Source organism: Hippocampus bargibanti, linkage group LG07 (genome assembly GCF_051943395.1).
Source record: "Hippocampus bargibanti isolate YZ-2025 linkage group LG07, ASM5194339v1, whole genome shotgun sequence".
Taxonomy (NCBI): domain Eukaryota; kingdom Metazoa; phylum Chordata; class Actinopteri; order Syngnathiformes; family Syngnathidae; genus Hippocampus; species Hippocampus bargibanti.
In genome coordinates, this window is record NC_142740.1 from 5,150,028 (window position 1) to 5,169,684 (window position 19,657).

The 19,657-nt window shown below is 44.1% G+C and overlaps 2 protein-coding genes across 3 annotated transcripts in view; both read left to right on the top strand.

Annotated features, from left to right (window-relative positions):
- Positions 1–8,540, top strand: part of zc3h3 (zinc finger CCCH-type containing 3) — a 30,859-nt gene extending 22,319 nt beyond the window's left edge. For both annotated transcript variants that reach the window (XM_089000328.1, XM_089000329.1), the window contains 4 exons: positions 350–419; positions 2,270–2,401; positions 5,060–5,342; positions 7,650–8,540. In XM_089000328.1, the coding sequence (XP_088856454.1) occupies positions 350–419; positions 2,270–2,401; positions 5,060–5,342; positions 7,650–7,732 (568 nt within the window). In that variant the 3' untranslated portion in view covers positions 7,733–8,540. The remainder of the gene's footprint in view (positions 1–349; positions 420–2,269; positions 2,402–5,059; positions 5,343–7,649) is intronic.
- A 4,842-nt stretch (positions 8,541–13,382) lies between these two features.
- On the top strand, positions 13,383–17,102 carry mafaa (MAF bZIP transcription factor Aa). Its single transcript, XM_089000688.1, has one exon. The coding sequence runs from the start codon at positions 13,507–13,509 to the stop codon at positions 14,413–14,415; it is 909 nt and encodes a 302-aa protein (XP_088856814.1). The 5' UTR covers positions 13,383–13,506; the 3' UTR covers positions 14,416–17,102.
- Positions 17,103–19,657: the final 2,555 nt, after the last annotated feature.

Genomic DNA, 19,657 nt, shown 5'->3' on the forward strand with positions numbered 1-19,657 from the left:
ATCATCATAGATAGCTAGCTAGATAGCAAGCTAGATAGCTAGCCAGCCATCTAGACAGTTAATAGATAGCTATTAGATAGCCATTAGATAGCTAGCGAAATAGCAGATAGCTAGCAAAATAGCTTGCTATATAGCAGATAGCTAGCGAAATAGCTTGCTATATAGCAGATAGCTAGCTAGATAGCAAGCTAGTTAGCGAGCCAGCCATTTGAACAGTTAATAGATAGCTATTAGATAGCCATTAGATAGCTATATAGCTAATAGATAGCTCGCTAGCCAGATAGCTAGACTGCGAATAGATAGCTCAGTAGCTCGATAACTGATATAGATTTTCCGTTGCCTTGGCCAGATTTCTCCGCGGGACATGCAAACAAGCGGACGGCGCTTGCCCGTTTTCCCACCGCGTCGCCAAGGAGAAGGTACGTCGTCGCCGCCGCCGGCTCGATGCGGCGCCTTTTCCGCTTCCGGCAGGTACGCTTTGGGTCTATTCGTGAAGGCATTGGATTCTGACATTGTTGGCTGGACGCAGTCCGGGTGAGCTGATAGGAAGGGTGGAGGTGGGGTAGGGTGGTGTGCGGGAGGAGGGACTCCCGCCTCCAACTCGGCCTGTTGCCCGTCCGATCGCTTCCGTTGGATGCGGAATGTCTCCAATGACTCTGGGGATTAGGATCCAGAAAAGGAAAGTGTGTGAGAGAGGGGGGAGACAAACCCCGCAACAGCCTCCCTATCAACACGTGTGCCTTGCACCTGTGTCGGTTGCCATCTGACTGTGGTAGCCCCGCCTCTCCGTGCGTGCAGCTACACCTGCCCGGTTTACCCCCCCCCCGAGTGCATTTGTGCTCTTGTTTCTTGGGGACGACCCCCCGCCCCCTCCTCCCAAGAGCTATTTGGAGTCTTGAGGAGAAAGCCTTCCAAGTTATGCTGGCGGGGGGGAGTGGGATGGGTGGCATCCCACTCGCTCCCAGTTCCCAGTGATACCTCAGCTTACGAACTTAATTGCTTCCCAGGAAGTTTGTGTAAGGCCAAAAGTTTGTCTTCCAAACATTTATTTCTCATAAGAAACCATTACAATGTCAATAATCCGTTCCCAGGTCCCCATAAAATGTAATTTTCTATGAAATAAGCCTGAAAACTACACACAATCGACCTTATTTTATGTATCATAAATGTGCTATTGGATTGTAATCAAAGAAATAAACTATTGTATAATCAAGTGGTTTTATTGACCTTTGTGATGGTCCTTAATGTAGTAGTTGCCTCTTGATGATATCTGATACCCTGACTCACACTGTCCCTAACTAGCTGCTTTTCGTTCATCCAAATCACCAGAAGTTTTTCAACCTCTTCTATTGCCTGAGACCGTTGCTTAGACAACACAGAAACACCATTAGCCACATGTAGCAATAGTCGACTTAGCATACTGCTACTGGGACGCTAAGTCACACAAACGCACACCTCGTTGGTGTTTTTTGATGATCTCCTTCTGCTCGATTGACATTTTCTTTTGTGTCCTCTTTGGCTTAACGCGAACCTGGAAACCACGGAAACACTCTTAGCCATACGTAGCAATTTAGCATACTAGTACTGGGACGCTAAGTCATACAAACGCACACATCGGTGTTTTTCGATGATCATCTTCTGCTCGACAGTAATTTTCTTTTTTGTCCTTAACACTAGCATGTGGTGGGGTCTTTTTCGTTCCCATAAGAGCAAAAGTACTCCACTCGATAAAAAAACACATCTGCACTCAAAGATAGGGGGTGTGTAAAACTAGTCCGCCAGCCACCGTGGCGCTGTGTGATTTTCTTCGTCCACCGAAAAGTAGTTTGTATGCTCGGGAATTTAATGTTCGAGAGGCGAAAAGTTTGTAAGCTAAAGCGTTCGTAAACTGAGGTATCACTGTCCTCCTTTTGCGCCCTCAGATATTTTTAGCTGGGCCTTCGCCGGGCTCGCCCTGGCATGCCGTTGACGCGTGTGGCTCCCCCCGCACACACGCAAGCGGAGCCGTGGCATCTCCCGCCGGCAAGTGCGATCGGGGTGGCGGAAGCGTTGGGCCATCCGATCGCCCTCTTGACACTCCGCGTGGCCCAAAAGCGGCCACCTGTTGACAAAGTGCTGTAATGGCTTGTCACGTCAATCCTCAGCCGCTCGTTCTTTGGATTCTCTCTGGCTCTCCTCTTCTTTCACACACTCGAGTCGTCATCGCGGGCGTCCAATCGAAATGTTTTTCCCTTTTGAGCCACGTTTGTTTTCTTTGCCCGCCCTGCAGATGCCGGTTTGCTCGTACTTCCTGAAGGGAATCTGCAACAACAGCGACTGTCCTTACAGTCACGTCTACGTTTCCCATAAAGCCAAAGTGTGCCAAGACTTTGTCAAAGGCTACTGTCCCCAAGGACAAAAGGTAAACGCAGACGCTCGCCCGTCCGTCCTTCTCGAATGCGACTGTCATAACGGGAGGATGTCATTGTCCCAAAAAAATTGTCCCGTCAATTCCACCAATTGCTTTACTTTGACGGGCCCAATAAAACGATGTGGCGGGCCAGATCTGGCCCCCAGGCCTTGACTTTGACACCGGTGATGTGAGGGATTAGCCAGCTAGCTGAATAAAAAAAAGAACTAGCGAGCTTGATCGCTAGCTGGCTCGATCGCTCGCCGCCTCAATCACTCGCTAGCTCAATTGCTACCTAGCTAGCTCGATGGACGTGCATGGAATTTCACAAGTTTGATTTACTTTGGCGGGTTCAACAAAACGATGTGGTGGGCCACATTTGGCCCCCAGGCCTTGATTTTGACACCTGTGATGTGAGGGATTAGCCAGCTAGCTGAATAGAAAGAGAACTAGCTAGCTCGCTCGCTAGCTAGCTTGATAGATGAGCATGGAATTTCACAAGTTCGATTTACAGTGGTAGGCTGAACAAAACTATGCGGTGGGCCAGATTTTGCCCCCAGGCCTCGACGTGACGGATTAGCCAGCCACCTGAATAGAGAGAGGGCTAGCTTGCTAGCTCAATATGAACATGGAATTTCACAAGTTTGATTTGCTTTGGCGGGCCGAAATAAAACTATGCGGGTGTCCAGATGTGGCCCTCGGGCCTCAACGTTGATATCTGATGTAAGGGATTAGCCAGCTAGCTGAATAGAAAAAGAACTAGCTAACTCGCTAGCTCAATAAATGAGAATGGAATTTCACAAGTTTGATTTGCTTTAGCGGGCACAAGTTTGTAAGGGATTAGCCAGCTAGATGAATAGAAAGAGAACTAGCTAGCTCGCTCGCTAGCTAGCCCGATCAATGAGCATGTAATTTCACAAGTTTGATATGCTTTTGTGGGCTAAATAAAACGTGGCGGGCCAGATTTGGCCCACAGGCCTCCATTTTGCATGTAATTTCACAAGTTTGATATGCTTTTGTGGGCTAAATAAAACGTGGCGGGCCAGATTTGGCCCACAGGCCTCCATTTTGACACCTATGGCCTTGAGGCACGTGGCCCTTCTCCTCCCGTCTGCCGCACGTCCCCTCCTGCTGTGTAGCGGTGTTAGCGGTTAGCGTAGTGGGGGCATGGGGGGTAAAGGCTGGCCTTCCAATGGTGAAAATCCGCCGATGATTGATGGAAATGCATTTTCAGGTGAGATCGGTCGGGGGAGGTTTCTGAAAAAGTGCCGATTTCACGAGAAATTTGACACGAAAACGTGGGGGGGGGGGCAAGGATTTGGCGCGGATAAACCGCAAAAACACACACACATACGATCTTGATAAAAAGTGGCACCATTGAAAATATGGTTTGAAAATCCATCTTGTCTCTATTTGTGAGCCATCGTGCCGGCGGGGGGCCGCCCGGCTCGCCGCCGCCTTCACCGAAACGCTCTCCCGGGAGCCGGCAGGGCGCAGCGTATATAATTAGCTCCTCCGACAGGTGGGAGGGATCGGATCTCGCCGAGAATCAAGCGGCCAATTTACACTCTTGCTCCAGCTTACGCTCGTGGCTTGATGGACGGGCGCCGGAACTGACATTGATGTTTATCTTGCAGCGACGACTGATCCCGCCGGTGCGCCTAACAACACTGAGCCTCTTTTATTAGATATCTGTTAGCTAGCCAGCTAGCTTTCTTTCTATTTGAGTTACTTCCAAGTTAGTTGAGTGAACTCTGGCTAGACAACTAGCTATATAACTAATAGCCAGCCAGATAGCAAATAGATAGATAATGGAAAGCTAATAGCCAATTGCTAGCCAGCTAGACAACTAGCTGTATAACTAATAGATAGCCAGCCAAATAGCTAGCCGGACAGTGAGCTAATTGAAATCTAATATATAGACAGCTAGCTATATAACTAATAGATATAGCTCGCTTTCTATCTATTTGAGTGACTTCCGCGTGTGGCTGCCGCTGCTCACCCACAGAGAAGCTTCATCATGTGACTGTGAAGTGACCTTGAGAGTTTTGAAAAGCACTTAGAAATGAAATGGATTATTATTATTATTAGCTAGCTAGCTATTAGCTATCTAGCTGGCTATCTATTAGCTATATGGCTAGCTAGCTAGCTAATTGGATCAGGAAGCATATTAGCTATCTGGATAGCTATCGGCTATTAATTATCTATTAGCTAGCTAGCTAGGTTTCTATTTGAGTTATTCTGGGTTGAGTGAACGCTAGCGCAAGTGGCTACCACTGCTCACCCACAGAAAAACTTCATCCCGTGAATGTGAAGTGACCTTAAGAGTTTTGAAAGGCACTTAAAAAAAATGAAATGGATGATTATTATTATTATTATTATTATTATTATTATTATTATTATTATTATTATTATTATTATTATCATTTGCTAGCTATTTGCTGTCTGTTACCTATCTAGTTGGCTAGCTATTAGTTATACGGCTACCTAGCTAGCTGTCTATGTATTAGCTATCTATTGGCTATCTATTAGCTAGCTAGCTTTTTATTTAATTTGACTTATTCCGGGTTGAGTGAACGCCGGCACGTGTGGCTGCCGCTGCTCACCCACAACAAAAAAAAAAACGAAAGAGGCAGCGTGTAACGGTTTTTTGTTTTTCTGCCCCACCAGTGCAAGAAGAAACACACCCTGGTGTGCCCGGACTTCTCCAAGACGGGCTCCTGCCCCCACGGCGCTCGCTGCAATTTGCAGCACCGCCAGCGTAGCAAGCGGGTGAGCAAAGGCGCCGATGCTAACGCTGTAGCTGGTCGCCGCCTGCCGCAAGAACCTCGGGAAGCGCCGGAGAGTCCCGCCACATCCTCGCTGGCGCTGCCCTCCTTCATCTCCCTCTGCAGCTCTCCGGAAGAGGCCGATGTGCCGGAACCACGATTGGTCACCAACACGCCAAACAAAGGTAGCCGCCCAGAAAGCGAGTGGGCGACGTATCGGATTGTCCCGACTGTCCCACTTTCTTGCGGTTATTCAGATTGGATTGGATTAACCTTTATTAGGGGTTATGGTTAGAGTTAGGTTTAGGATTTAGGGTTAGGTTTAGGGTTTGGATTTGGGGTTAAGGGTAGGGATTAGGGGCTAAGGTTGAATTTTAGGGTTAGGTTTAGATTTAGGGTTAGGATTTGGGTTTAAAGTTAGGGATTAGGCGTTAGGGTTAAATTTTAGGTTTAGGTGTAGATTAAATGTGAGGTTTAGATTTAGGTTTAGGATTCAGGGTTAAAATTAGGGATTAGGGGTTACGTCTGTGTAAACTCTCAGTCGTACAGGAGTGGTCCATTGATGAGAAGGTTTCTTCAGCCGTCATCTGTACAAAAGTGAAGGTTTTGGGAGTAATAGGCCAGTCGTTAGTCAGGAATGTAGGAACAATCAGTGGGGCCACAGGGAGGGGTCCTCTGCCCCCCCAACCTGAGAGTAGGGACCTATCATAGCTGTGTCCGGCGCCACCATGTCTGGACATTAGGGATATATAAATAGGGCCGATACAACCAGTCAGACTTTAGTTCGCTGACGAAGCCTCTTGGATAGGAGGCGAAACGTCCGAAACCTTCACTTTTGTACAGATGACGGCTGAAGAAACCTTCTCATCGATGGATTAGGGGTTAGGTTTAGATTTAGGGTTACGATTCGGGGTTAAAATTAGGGATTAGGGGTTAGCGTTAAATTTTAGGGTTAGGTTTAGATTTAATGTGAGGTTTAGATTTAGGGTTAGGATTCGGGGTTAAGGTTAGGGATTAGGGGCTAGGGTTACATTTTAGGGTTAGGTTTAGATTCAGTGTTAGGTTTAGATTTAGGGTTGGGGGTTAGATTTAGAGTTAAGGGTTAGGAGTTAAGATTAGGGGTTAGGGTTAAATTTTAATGTTATGTTTAGATTTAGTGTTCGGTTTAGATTTAGTGTTAGGGTTAGGATTAGCGTGAGGGGTTGGGTTTAGGGTTCGGGTTAGCGGTTAGGGTTAAATTTTAGGGTTAGGTTTAGCGTTAGGGTTTATTGTTTAGGGGTTCGGGGTGAAGGTTAGGGTTTAAAGTGAGGGATTAGGGTTAAATATTAGGGTTCGGTTTAGATTTAGTGTTAGGGTTAGATTTACGGTAAGGATTTGGGGTTGAGGTTAGGGATTGGGGGTTAGGGTTAAATTTTAGGTTTAGGTTGAGATTTGGTGTTAGGTTTAAATTTAGGGTTCAGGTTAGGGGACAAGATTAGGGGTTAGGTTTAGCGTTAGGGTTTATTGTTTATTGCGTTAGGGTTGGCGTTCGGGGTGAACGTTAGGGGTGAAGGTTAGGGGTTAAAGTGAAAGTGAGATTTAGTGTTAGGTTTAGGGTTAGCATTAGGGGTTTTGGTTTAGGGGTTAGGGTTAGCGGTTAGTGTTATGGGTTAAGATTAGGGATTGGGGGTTAGGGTTAAATTTTATGGTTAGGTTTAGATTTAGTGTTATGGGTTAAGATTAGGGTCATAGTTAGGCTTGCTTAAAAGGGGGCATTTACCTGTTTCGACATCAACGGCCACCTCGGTTAGTATCTACTTTTTTTGTGGATGAAATGTATTGTTCTTAGCTATCTATTAGCTAGCTAGTTTTCTATCTATGTGAGTTTTGTGTTATTGTTATTATTAGGTATCCATTAGCTAGCTTGCTAGCTTTCTATCTATATGAGTTATGTATTATTGTTATGATTAGCTAACTATTAGTTAGCTAGCTAGCTTTCTATCTATTTGAGTTACGTATTCTTTTTATTATTATTATTAGTTAGCTGTTAGCTAGCTAACTAGTTTTATATTTTATATTTATCTATATTGCTGCTCACCCACAGAAAAACTTAATCGTGTGACTGTTGACTGTGAAGTGACCTTGAGGGTTTTGAAAGCCGCTTAGAAATCAAATTGATTATTATCATTATTACTAGCTAGCTAGCTATTAGCTACATAGCTAGCTAGCTAATTGGGTCAGGAAACATATTAGCTCTGTAGCTAGGTATCGGCTATTAGCTATCTATAAGCTAGCTAATTAGGTTTCTATCTTTTTGAGTTATTCCGGGTTGAGTGAACGCTGGCGCTTGTGGCTGCCACTGCTCACCCACAGAAAAACTGATCCAGTGACTGTAAAGTGACCTTGAGAGTTTTGAAAGACACTTAAAAATGAAATGTGTTATTATGATGATGATGATTGTTATTGTTATTAAATTAATCGCCTTTCAATCCATCCTTTGCTCGCTTTTCCAGAGAAAAAACTGCAGATCAAACCTCGCTTGGAGGAACCACAAAGACGAGCGGCGCCGGGCCTGAAAAAGACGTCCTTGTTCTAGCGTTCTTTTCACCCCACCAATGAGACGCTTTGGGACCCCCCGCGGACTCCATCTTGGATATTATATTTTAGACATATTTTATTGACTTTTCCCCCATTGCTCATTCGCAATGTCTTGTATTGAGCCTTTTAGCGTATTTATTTGAAGCCATTCACGCTTAGCCTGTTCATATGAATGCAGATAAATTCTTTTCTTGCCGCATTCATTATCGTTAGCCAATTGATAGCCAGCTAGACAACTAGCTATACAACTAATAGATAGCCAGCCAGATAGCTAGCTAGCCAGCCAGTTTGCCAATATATACAAATAGATAGCTAATGGAAAGCTAATAGATAGCCAGCTAGACAACTATATAACTAATAGATAGCCAGCCAGATAGCTAGCGAGCCGGCCAGTTAGCTAATAGATAGCAAATAGAGTGCTAGTTGATAGCCAGCTAGACAGCTAGCTATATAACTAATCAATATAGCTAACTTTCTATCTATTTGAGTTACTTCCGGGTTGAGAGAACACCGGCGCGTGTGGCTGCTGCCGCTCACCCACAGAAAAACTCATCTGGTAACTAACTGTAAAGTGACCTTGAGAGTTTTGAAAGGCGATTCAAAATTAAATAAATTATTATCATTATGATTAAAGATGTTATTGAGAATTATTTGAACTTATTTGATACTCTGTTTTGATTTGATGAAAAATGAATGTATGCGTGTTTCTATGAACACGCTGGGTTTCTTGGCTTGTTGTGTTTTGAGTTGAATTTTGAAAGATTTGATGTGAATTTTGTCGTGTAAATAAATGTGCGTTGCTAATTTAACAAATTGCTGCACATTTTTGGGACATGGACTCATTCATTAGTCAAGACGATGCTTGTTTGGGTCGGCCGCGCAATACCGCCGCTCACCACGCGATGGCGGTCACCGCCCACCGAACGTCTCCAAAATGGAAGGCAGCGACGGCGAAGAAGAAAAAAAGTTTGGTGGCACAAGTGCGTCGAATGGCCGCTTGGAAAATGTCCTCTCCTTTAAATGGCGGATATACTGCATCGACTCTTTGGATTGTTTACAAGATGCCTCGATTGGACAAGCAAAGGGGAACATCCGGGACACAGCGGAGCGGCTAATAGGTAAGCTAGCTTATTCCTGTTCCTTCATGCTTTCAAATTGTCATAATAATAAACAGAAAGCCTCTTAATAAGTCCCATAGTGGGGACATTGTTTTTGAATATGAGAACCATCAAACTCTTTACGTCTTTCCCTCACTTTGTGTTAGCTTGCTGCCTTTGAAAGAAAGCCATTGAGCTAGCTTTCTTTCTATTCAGCTATCTGGCTAATCCTTTACATCACAGGTATCAAAGTCAAGGCCTGGGGGCCAAATATGGCCCGCCGCATCACTTTATTCAGTCCGCCAAAGCTAATCAAATTTGTGAAATGTCATGCTCATTTATTTAGCTAGCTCGCTAGCGTTTGAGCTAGCTTTCTTTCTATTCAGCGATCTCCCTTCCATCACCGGTATCAAAGTCAAGGCCCGGGGGCCAAATTTAGGAATCCTGCAAAGCGTATGAAATGCTGCGGATCGATTGCGTTAGCGCGCCGCTAGGAGAGACAGTTGAGTGGCGACGATGTTTTGGGCCACGCTCAATGCGTTGAGATGGAGTGGCGGTCTATGAAAATGGCTGACAAAAACGACGCTGTCACATAGAATCCGACAGCAAGCCAATTTCTGGAAGCGCTTGAGTTTAAAATGGAGGATTGACAGTGCGCCATCTTGGGCGGTTTTGTGGGAAGAAGGCCACGCCCCCATTTGAACCGGCTTGGGGTTGATTGGCGGTTCCTCCGCTGACTCTTTTTCTGAGCAAAATCCCCATGCTAGCTTGCTAAGGTGCGCTTTGCGGACACAATGGAAGTCCTGACGCGCCCCAAAATGGCCGCTCGCCTTCCGCCTCAACAATGGACGGACGGCGGCGAAGCTTCTTAAAGGTGGTGGTGGGGGGGTCTTTTGAATGCAAACTGCAACCACCAAAGTCGCCCGCGGCTTATTTCAGAGACGGCTCAAATTGCCGACTGACCAAGCGCACCTTAATACCTCCATACGATTTGCTTTCATTTCCTGCTTAGCAGCACATTTGGCAGGTGTGAAGGGGGTGGGGATTTGCACCTTCCACTAAAGCGGCTCGGACCGCCGCCGGGCACCTGGTCTCTTTTTTTCTTTTTTTTTTTTATGCGTTTGGCCTTTAACACCATCGCGAAGGAGAAAGTTTTCACTCTCATTTGGAGTTTAGAATAATAATCCATATCATTTATAAGCACCTTTCAAAACTCTCAAGGTCACTTTACAGTCACAGGAGACGTTTTTCTTTGGGTGGGCAGCGGCAGAAACACGCACCAGTGTTCACTCAACCCGGAAGTTACTCAAATAGATAGAAAGCTAGCTAACTAGCTAATAGATACAGTAATAATAATAATAATAATAATAATAATAATAATAATAATAATAATACTTTTAATTTATAAGCACATGTCAAAACTCTCAAGGTCACTTTACAGTCACAGGATACGTTTTTCTTTGGGTGAGCAGCGGCAAAAACGTGCACCAGTGTTCACTCAATCCAGAAGTCAAATAGATAGAAAGCTAGCTAACTAGCTAATAGATACAGTAATAATAATAATAATATAATAATAATAATAATAATAATACATTTAATTTATAAGCCCATTTCAAAACTCTCAAGGTCACTTTACAGTCACAGGATATTTTTTTTTTTTTTGTGGGTGCACAGCGGCGGCCACACATGCCAGCGTTCACTCAACCCGGAAGTAACTCAAATAGATAGAAAGCTAACTAGCTAATAGATATAATAATAATACATTTACAATACATTTCTCATGGTCACTTTGCAGTCACAGGATCAGTTTTTCTTTTGGTGAGCAGCGGCAGAAACACGCACCAGTGTTCACTCAACCCGGAAGTTACTCAAATAGATAGAAAGATAGCTAGCTAATAGATACAGTAATAATAATAATAATAGAATAATAATAATAATAATAATAATAATACATTTAAATTCTAAGCACCTTTCAAAACTCTCAAGGTCACTTTACAGTCACAGAATTTTTTTTGTGGGTGAGCAGCAGCGGCCACACACGCCAGCGTTCACTCAACCCGGAAGTAACTCAAATAGATAGAAAGCTAACTAGCTAATAGATACAATAATAATAATATTAATACTAATAACAATAATAATAATACATTTCATTTAATTTCTAAGCACCTTTCAAAACTCTCAAGGTCACTTTACAGTCACAGGATATTTTTTGTCTGTGGGTGAGTAGTGGCAGCCACACGCGCCAGCGTCCAACCGACCTCCGCCGAAAAGACAAAAGGGGTCGAAAAGGGATGCTCCCCCCCGGTGCTTATCACCGGTATTGATCCGCCCCCTTTGCCCCCCCCCCCCTTGAAGCTCCTCCCATCCGGAGCTGTGCTCGAAGGGGCTTAACGACCTGTCGATCGTCACTGATGCAATTTGTGCTTAATTGCCAAAGAAAACCTTTACGACCACCACCAACTGGGGGGGGGGGGCTTAAGCCGAGCGACAAGCGCTTCTCACTGACGAGCGGAAAGGAAATGCCGATTGATTTTCGTCTGAGGGGAGCCCGATCGATCCGTGATTGATAGATCGGCTGGGTGGGGGGGGGGGCGTCGTGAGGCAGACAATCAGGTGGGCGTGGTCGCTGAGCTCATAAACAAAGCCGCTTGAGCAAGTCAGGAGCCAACACTTCCCATTTGACTTTGACTGTTAGCTACCTACTCGCTAGCTATTAGATATCTATTCACTCATGATTAGCTACCTATTCAATAGCTATTGGCTACCTATTTGCTAGCTAATAACTATCTATTCACTAGCGTAGCTATTTATTAGCTAGCTATTATCTACCTATTCGCTAGCTATTAGCAATCCATTCGCTAGCTATTAACTATCAATGTGCTAACTATTAGCTATCCATTTGCTAGCTATCAGATACCTATTTGCTATCTATTAGCTATCTATTAGCTAGCTATTCGCTATCAATTAGCTATATATTCTCTATGGTATTACCTATCTATTCTCTAAGTATTAGCTAGCTATTCACTCGCTATCAGCTAACTGTTCACTCGCTATTAGCTATCTATTCACTCGCTATTAGCTACCTATTCACTAGCTATCAGCTACCTATTTGCTAGCTATCAGCTACCTATTCACTAGCAATTAGCTATTCGCTAGCTATTAGCTATCTATTCACTCATGATTAGCTACCTATTCACTAGCTATTAGCTATCTATGTGCTAGCTATTAGCTATTTATTCGCTAGCTATTGGATACCTATTTGCTAGCTAATAGCTATCTATTCGCTAGCTTAGCTATTTATTAGCTAGCTATTAGCTACCTATTCGCTAGCTATTAGCAATCCATTAGCTAGCTCTTAACTATCAATTTTCTAACTATTAGCTATCCATTTGCTAGCTATCAGATACCTATTTGCTATCTATTAGCTATCTATTAGCTAGCTATTCGCTATCAATTAGCTATATATTCTCTATGGTATTACCTATCTATTCTGTAAGTATTAGCTAGCTATTCACTCGCTATCAGCTACCTATTCACTAGCTCTCAGCTACCTATTTGCTAGCTATCAGCTAACTATTCGCTAGCTATCAGCTACCTATTCGCTAGCAATTAGCTATTAGCTAGCTCTTCATTAGCTATTAGCTATCTATTCGCTAGCTATTAGCTACCGATTCGCTAGTTAGCTACCTAGCTTGCCATCTATTTGAGTTACTTCCGGGTTTAGTGAACGCTGGCGCGTGTGGCTGCCGCTGCTCACCCACAGGAATAAACTGATCCTGTGACTATAAAGTGACCTTGAGAGTTTTGAAAGGTGCTTAGAAATGAAATGGATTCTTATTATTAAAAAAAAAAAAGTTTGAGTCGCCATTCTAAATTGTTGCTTTTGTCTTAAAAGCGTTTGTCACTTCCGAGGAATTCTTTTGGAAAGTCTTGACCAGCTCGCTCGCCGATTGGAGGGGATGTGCGGGGGCGGGGTTTGCATTCTTGCGCCCGCCCCCTCGGCCGCCCCCCTTCGGCGGCGTTCGGCCGCGCTCGGTCGGGTGCCTCCCATTAAACCCCGCCCCCCGCGCCGCCTTTATAAGGGCGCGCGCGTCGCCTCTCGGCCCTCACTGAGCCTCCGCGCGCTGACGCTATCGAATCGCGCGCGCGCGCACGCACGCGCACAGTTGCGGGAGCGCAAAGCGGAAGCGGCCGTTTATGTGCGAGGGCTGCAAGTCCAACGCCTCCTTCCCAAAAAGTCCTCCGGTTCGAACTCGGAACCGGAACCGGAGTGGACCCGCGGGGGCGCGCTTTCGACCGGCGGAAAGTTTTCCTTTTCCGGTCCGAGCGGGACTTTGGCCCAAAAAGGACTTCGCAAGGGTGCGGAAACCGGATCGGACTGAACCGCGGTGAGGTGAGACGAGGACGAGGACGAGGCGGGTTGCCAGTTTCCAAATCGGCTTCAAGTTTCGTCCACCCGCCCACCCGCCGGCCGCTGCTCTTCACGCGCGCGTTTGACCTGGCGTGAGTTGTGAGGAGGGGGGAGGAGGGGGGAGGAGAGGGGAGGAGGGGCCGAGCGACGGAAGCCGGCAGCTGGACGCCTCGCCGGGCGGGCGGGCGGCTAAATTTAGAGCCCGTCCGGCCCCCGGGATCGAGCCGGGGGAGGGTCGCCGCCTGGACACGGAGCGGGCCCGACATGGCCGCCGAGCTCGCCAGCAGCCCGTTGGCCCTCGACTACGTCAACGACTTCGACCTGATGAAGTTCGAGGTGAAGAAGGAGCCGCCCGAGGCCGAGCGCGAGCGCGAGCGCTACTGCCACCGCCGCCCGCCGCCGTCGGGCTCGCTCTCGTCCACGCCCGTCAGCACGCCCTGCTCGTCGGCGCCGTCCTCGCCCGCCTTCGGCCTCCCGAGCCCCGGACGGCCGCAGCCGAGCCTGGGCGGCCCGGGGGCGACCGCCGCCGGCCACGCGGCCAAGCCGCAGCTGGATGACGTGTACTGGATCCCCGGATATCAACCCCACGTCAGCCCGGAGGCGCTCAACTTGACGCCCGAGGACGCGGTGGAGGCGCTCATCGGGAACGCGCACCACCACCACCATCACCACCACCACCAGCAGCATCACCTGCACGCGCACCCGCACCCGCAGCAGCAGGCCTACGAAGGCTTCCGAGGCCCGCAGTACCCCGGGGACGATTCGTCCGCCGCCGCCCACCACGCGCACGCGCACGCGCACGGCCGCCTCGACGAGCGCTTCTCCGACGAGCAGCTGGTGAGCATGACGGTGCGCGAGCTCAACCGGCAGCTGCGCGGCTTCGGCAAGGAGGAGGTGATCCGCCTGAAGCAGAAAAGGCGCACCCTGAAGAACCGCGGCTACGCGCAGTCGTGCCGCTTCAAGCGCGTGCAGCAGCGCCACCTGCTGGAGACGGAAAAGTGCGCGCTGCAGAACGCGGTGGAGCGCCTCAAGATGGACGTGGCGCGCTTGGTCGAGGAGCGGGACCTCTACAAGGACAAGTACGAGAAACTGGCCGGGAGGGCCTTCGGGGGACCCCCTGCCGGACCCGGACCGGGACCCGGAGACCCCAAGCGGCCCGACTTCTTCCTGTGAGCCGCTACAAGTCTTCAAACTGTTTTTTTTTTCTCCCCCTCGACGAGTCTTATGAATTAGTGACGTTCGCCGCCTATACAAACCCCCAAAAACCTGGACGCGGGGTTTCAATCTCCTTTTCCTCAATGGATGCTAACAGCTTCGGTGTTTGCTTTCAAAATTTAGCTTGTATAGCGTATTTTTCAGCATAAGCGTCTATGATCCACTGGTGAAAATGACGCTTTCGTCCTCTCCTCTTTTCATCTAGAACTGCTTCATGTCACAAAGAGGGTACAGAAAGTGCAGAAGACTGAATGACTCTCTGTGTCTTTGTCTTGTCATATTATTTGTGATTTAATAATAATAATAATAAATTTCATTTCTAAGCGCCTTTCAAGACTCTCAAGGTCACTTTACAGTCACAGGATATTTTTTTTTCTACGGGTGAGCAGCGGCAGCCACACGCGCCAGCCTTCACTCAACCCGGGAATAACTCAAATAGATAGAAAGCTAGCTAGCTAATAAACAGCGAATAGCTAATAGGCAGCTAATATCTAGCTAGCAACAGCTGAGGCTATACCGAAGCGCTAACATGGACAAAATATAAATCCTGCCCCTCGTGGAAAGGAGAAAAAAATGGCCAGATGTCTGACCAGTGCTTTATCGCCACCCAAGCATGACAAAAATGAACAAATTCGGGAACGCCGCTCTACGTCAGATTTTTACAATAATAATAATAATAATACATTTAATTTCTAAGCGCCTTTAGTCATTTTTATTACTTTGTTACTTCCGGGTTGAGTGAACGCTGGTGCGCGTGTGGCTCCCGCTGCTCACCCGCAGAAAAAAAAATATCGTGTGACTGTAAAGTGACTTTGACGGTTTTGAAAGGCGCTTAGAAATGAATTATTATTATTTATGATGATGATGATGATGATTTATTGTGACTTTTGTACGCCAGCATGCGGGACGTGTATGGTTCTGCGCCGGTGCCGTCGGGCGGGCTCGGCATGCGACGCGGCGGCTTTTTTTTTTTTTCTCCTCTCTCCTCGCGCGCCATGGCCGCAAAACCGCGGCCTTCGTTATTGGACGTGATTCGTTTTGTATTTAAAGAAGGAAAAAAAAAACACAAAATAACGTTTTTTTTTCGTTTTTCTTTTTATTTTTTTATTCGGGTGTTTCAACCGCGCCTTCAAAATAAAAGAAATATTGGTGCAGGTGACAGCATGCAAATCGTCTCTCGGGTGGCGGCCTCCGAGCTTCCGACAAGGATGACCAAAACGAAAAAAAAAAACACCCCCCGCCGCGCCGCATTTTTCATTGGCAAATTCGCATTAATTAACACAAAAAAAACGCCATTTAAATTGATCACCAAGCTGACAAAAAATCGATTCGAATTTCGGAAAAAAACAAGTCTTGATTATGACGGCGAATACAACTACTAAACATGTTCTTTCTATCGCTTTATATACATTACATACATAATCATCATCGTAGTAATAATTCATTTCATTAATCGCTTTTCAAAAACAGCCAATGACACTTTACAATTCCAAAAGAACAACGCAAACAATAAACGATAAATAAAAACAATAAATAAAAAAGAAAATGTTGCGCGCCAAACCTTCACTCAACCCGGAAGTTGGATTTGTTCTTTTTTTTTAACACGTGAAAATTGGATTTATTTCACTAATAATAATCATCATTATAATAATCATCATAATAATAACTATGATAGTAATAACGGTAGTAATCATTATAGTAATAATGATAATAATACTAATAATGCTGATAATAATAATAATAATGATGATAATAATGATAATAATAAATCATAAAATAAAATAAAATAATAGTAATAATAATGTGATAATAATGATAATAACGATAATAATAATAAATGATACAATAAAATAATGGTAATAATAATGTGATAATAATGATGATAATAACGATAATAATAATAAAATACAATACAATAAAATAATAGCAATACTAATGTGATAATAATAAAATTAAATATGAATAACAAATTAAAATTGCATTTTTTCCGCGTAGTGTTATCTCTTGTTTCTATTTATGATTGTATATTAATTATTGTATTCTATGTATGATTGTATTTTATTTATTATAGCATGCACTATGCTTGTCTGTGACTGTAAAGTGACCTTGAGAGCTTTGAAAGTCGCTTTGAAATTAAATGTATTATGATTATTATGATGATTCTTGTGGCGTTGACGATAAAATGCGCGCGGGTTCTTCCCATTGATTTTTTAAAATGTATTTATTGGGGGTGTGTCTTTTTTATTATTATTATGACCATTTTTTTTTATTGAATGAATGAGCGTGAAACAACCCGCTTAAATCGTCCCCGCTTCAAACGCTTTTTCTCCCGCCATTTCTCAGTCGTCCCCCCCCCCCCCCCCCCCCACAAAAAAAAAAGAAAATGGCGATTCATAACTCGAACCTTGATCAATCTTATCGATCAACGGCGGGGAAAGAAAGCAGCACGGCGCTGCTCGCGTACACGTGTATAAAGAGACTTTCCATATTTATTTGCCTCCGCCAAGTGGAACCCAATTAAGGGGAACCCAATTAAGTGGAACCCAATTAAGTGGAACCCAATTAAGTGGAACCCAAATGGACAATTTTCTTTTGCCAAAATTGAAATAAAAACTTACCCTTACGTCACCCTGGACGTTTTTTTTTCTTCAAGCACCCACATCGCAATCATCATTTCTTCATCATGTATTACTATGATTTATTCATATGATGTATTATTGCGATTTTATGATGATGATGCTTATTATGATGATTTATTACCCTTGAAGAAAAAAAGCTGAAAGGAAAAAGAATTATTATGATTTTATGATGATGATAATAATAATAATAATAATAATAATAATAATAATAATAATACATTTCATTTCTAAGCGCCTTTCAAAACTCTCAAGGACACTTTACAATCACAGGATTAAGTTTTTCTGCGGGTGAGCAGCGGCAGCCACAAGAGCCTGTGTTCACTCAACCCGGAAGTAACTCAAATAGAAAGAGAGCTAATAAAAAGCTAATAGATGGCTAGCTCTATATATATATATATATATATATATATATATATATATATATATATATATATATATATATATATATATATATATATATATAGTCAGCCAAATAGCTAGCTAGATAACTATTAATAATAGATAGCTAATAGATAGCTAGCTTCACTCAACCCGGAAGTAAAATAAAGTAAAAAAACTAGATAATGATGAATATGATTTATTACTATAATTTATTACTCTTGAAGGGAAAAGCTGAAAGGAAAAGAAGACTGATTTATTACGATTTTATGATGATTATTATTATGATTTAATATAACTTATTATTGCTGTTTTTATTATTATTATTATTATTATTATGCTTATTATTATTATTATTATTATGATTATGCTTATTATGCTTATTATTATTATTATTTATTATTATTATTATTATGCTTATTATTATGCTTGTTATTATTATTATTATTATGCTTATTATTATTATTATGCTTATTATTATTATTATGCTTATTATTATGCTTATTGTTATTATTATTATTACTATTGTATCCGTTTTTCCCCCCTTATCGTAACGAGTTGTCGCGTGCGCGTGCCGAAAACGTCGCCGCGCGCGTCCCCTCGTGCCGAAAACGACCGAGTGCTCCCCGGTGACATGTTGTATTTTTATTTCCTTTTTCTATTTAATTCTGCATGGACCAATCATCGGCTCGGCTTGCGAGAGTTGGAAGAATGACGTCGAAAAGGAGATTTGGGGGCCTCTTTTGCGCCCCCTTATGGAAAATGTCTCCCGTCAAAATGGCGTGTTGCAAATCGTTAACTTAGCTATCTAAGTGGCTAGCTATCGAGCTATCTGTCTGTTGCCTATCTATTAGCTGGTTAGCTAATTTTCTGTCTATTTGAGTGACTTCCGGGTTGAGTGGACGCCGGCGCGTGTGGCTGCCGCTGCTCACCCGCAGAAAAACATATCCTGTGACTGTAAAGTGACCTTATGTACCAATTCATTTTCCATAATAAAAAAAAAAGATGGCTGACAAGAAAGCCCGCAGGGGTGTAAATAATGGCGAGAAGTCTTCACTCTCTGTAAGCGCTACTTGTATGGGGGTCTTCAAGTGGCCACTTTCGGTAGCCAGCTAGCGAGTTAGATAGCAAATAGCTAGCTAGCTAGGTAGCCAGCTAGCTAGTTAGATAGAAAATATCTAGCTAGATAGCCAGCTAGTTAGTTAAATAGCAAATAGATAGCAAATAGAAAGCGAGCTAGGTAGCCAGCTAGCTCGTTAGATAATGAATAGATAGCTAGCTAGGTAACCAGCTAGCTAGTTAAAGAGAAAACAGATAGTAAATAGACAGCTAGCTAGGTAGCCAGCTAGCTAGTTACACAGCAAATAATTAGCAAATAGACAGTAGATAGACAGCTAGCTAGGTAGCCAGCTAGCTAGTTACATAGCAAATAATTTGCAAATAGACAGCTAGCTTGGTAGCCAGATAGCTAATTAGATAGCAAATAGATAATAAATAGACAGCTATCTTTGTAGCCAGCTTGCTAGTTAGATAGCAAATAGATAGCTAGCTAGGTAGTCAGCTAGCTAGTTAAATAGCAAATAGATAGCAAATACACAGCTAGCTCGGTAGCCAGATAGCTAGTTAGATAGCAAATCGATAGCTAGCTAGGTAGCCAGCTAGCTAGTTAGATAGCAAATAGATAGCAAATAGACAGCTAGCTAGGTAGCCAGATAGCTAGTTAGATAGCAAATAGATACCAAATAGACAGCTAGCTCGGTAGCCAGATAGCTATTTAGATAGCAAATAGATAATAAATAGACAGCTATCTTCATAGCCAGCTACCTAGTTAAATAGCGAATATATAGCAAATAGACAGCTAGCTAGTTAGATATCAAATAGAAAGCTCGGTAGGTAGCCAGCTAGCTAGTTAAATAGCAAATAGATAGCAAATACACAGCTAGCTCGGTAGCCAGCTAGCTAGTTAGATATATAGCTAGCTAGGTAGCCTACCTTTCAAAACTCTCAAGGTCACTTTCCAGTCACAGGATCAGTTTTTCTGTGGGTGAGCAGCAGCAGCCACATGCGCCAGCGTTCACTCAACCCGGAAGTAACTCAAATAGATAGAAAGCGAGTCAGCTAGCTAGCTAGTAGATAACGAATAGCTAGCTAGCTAGTTAGATAGCTGATATATAGCAAATAAT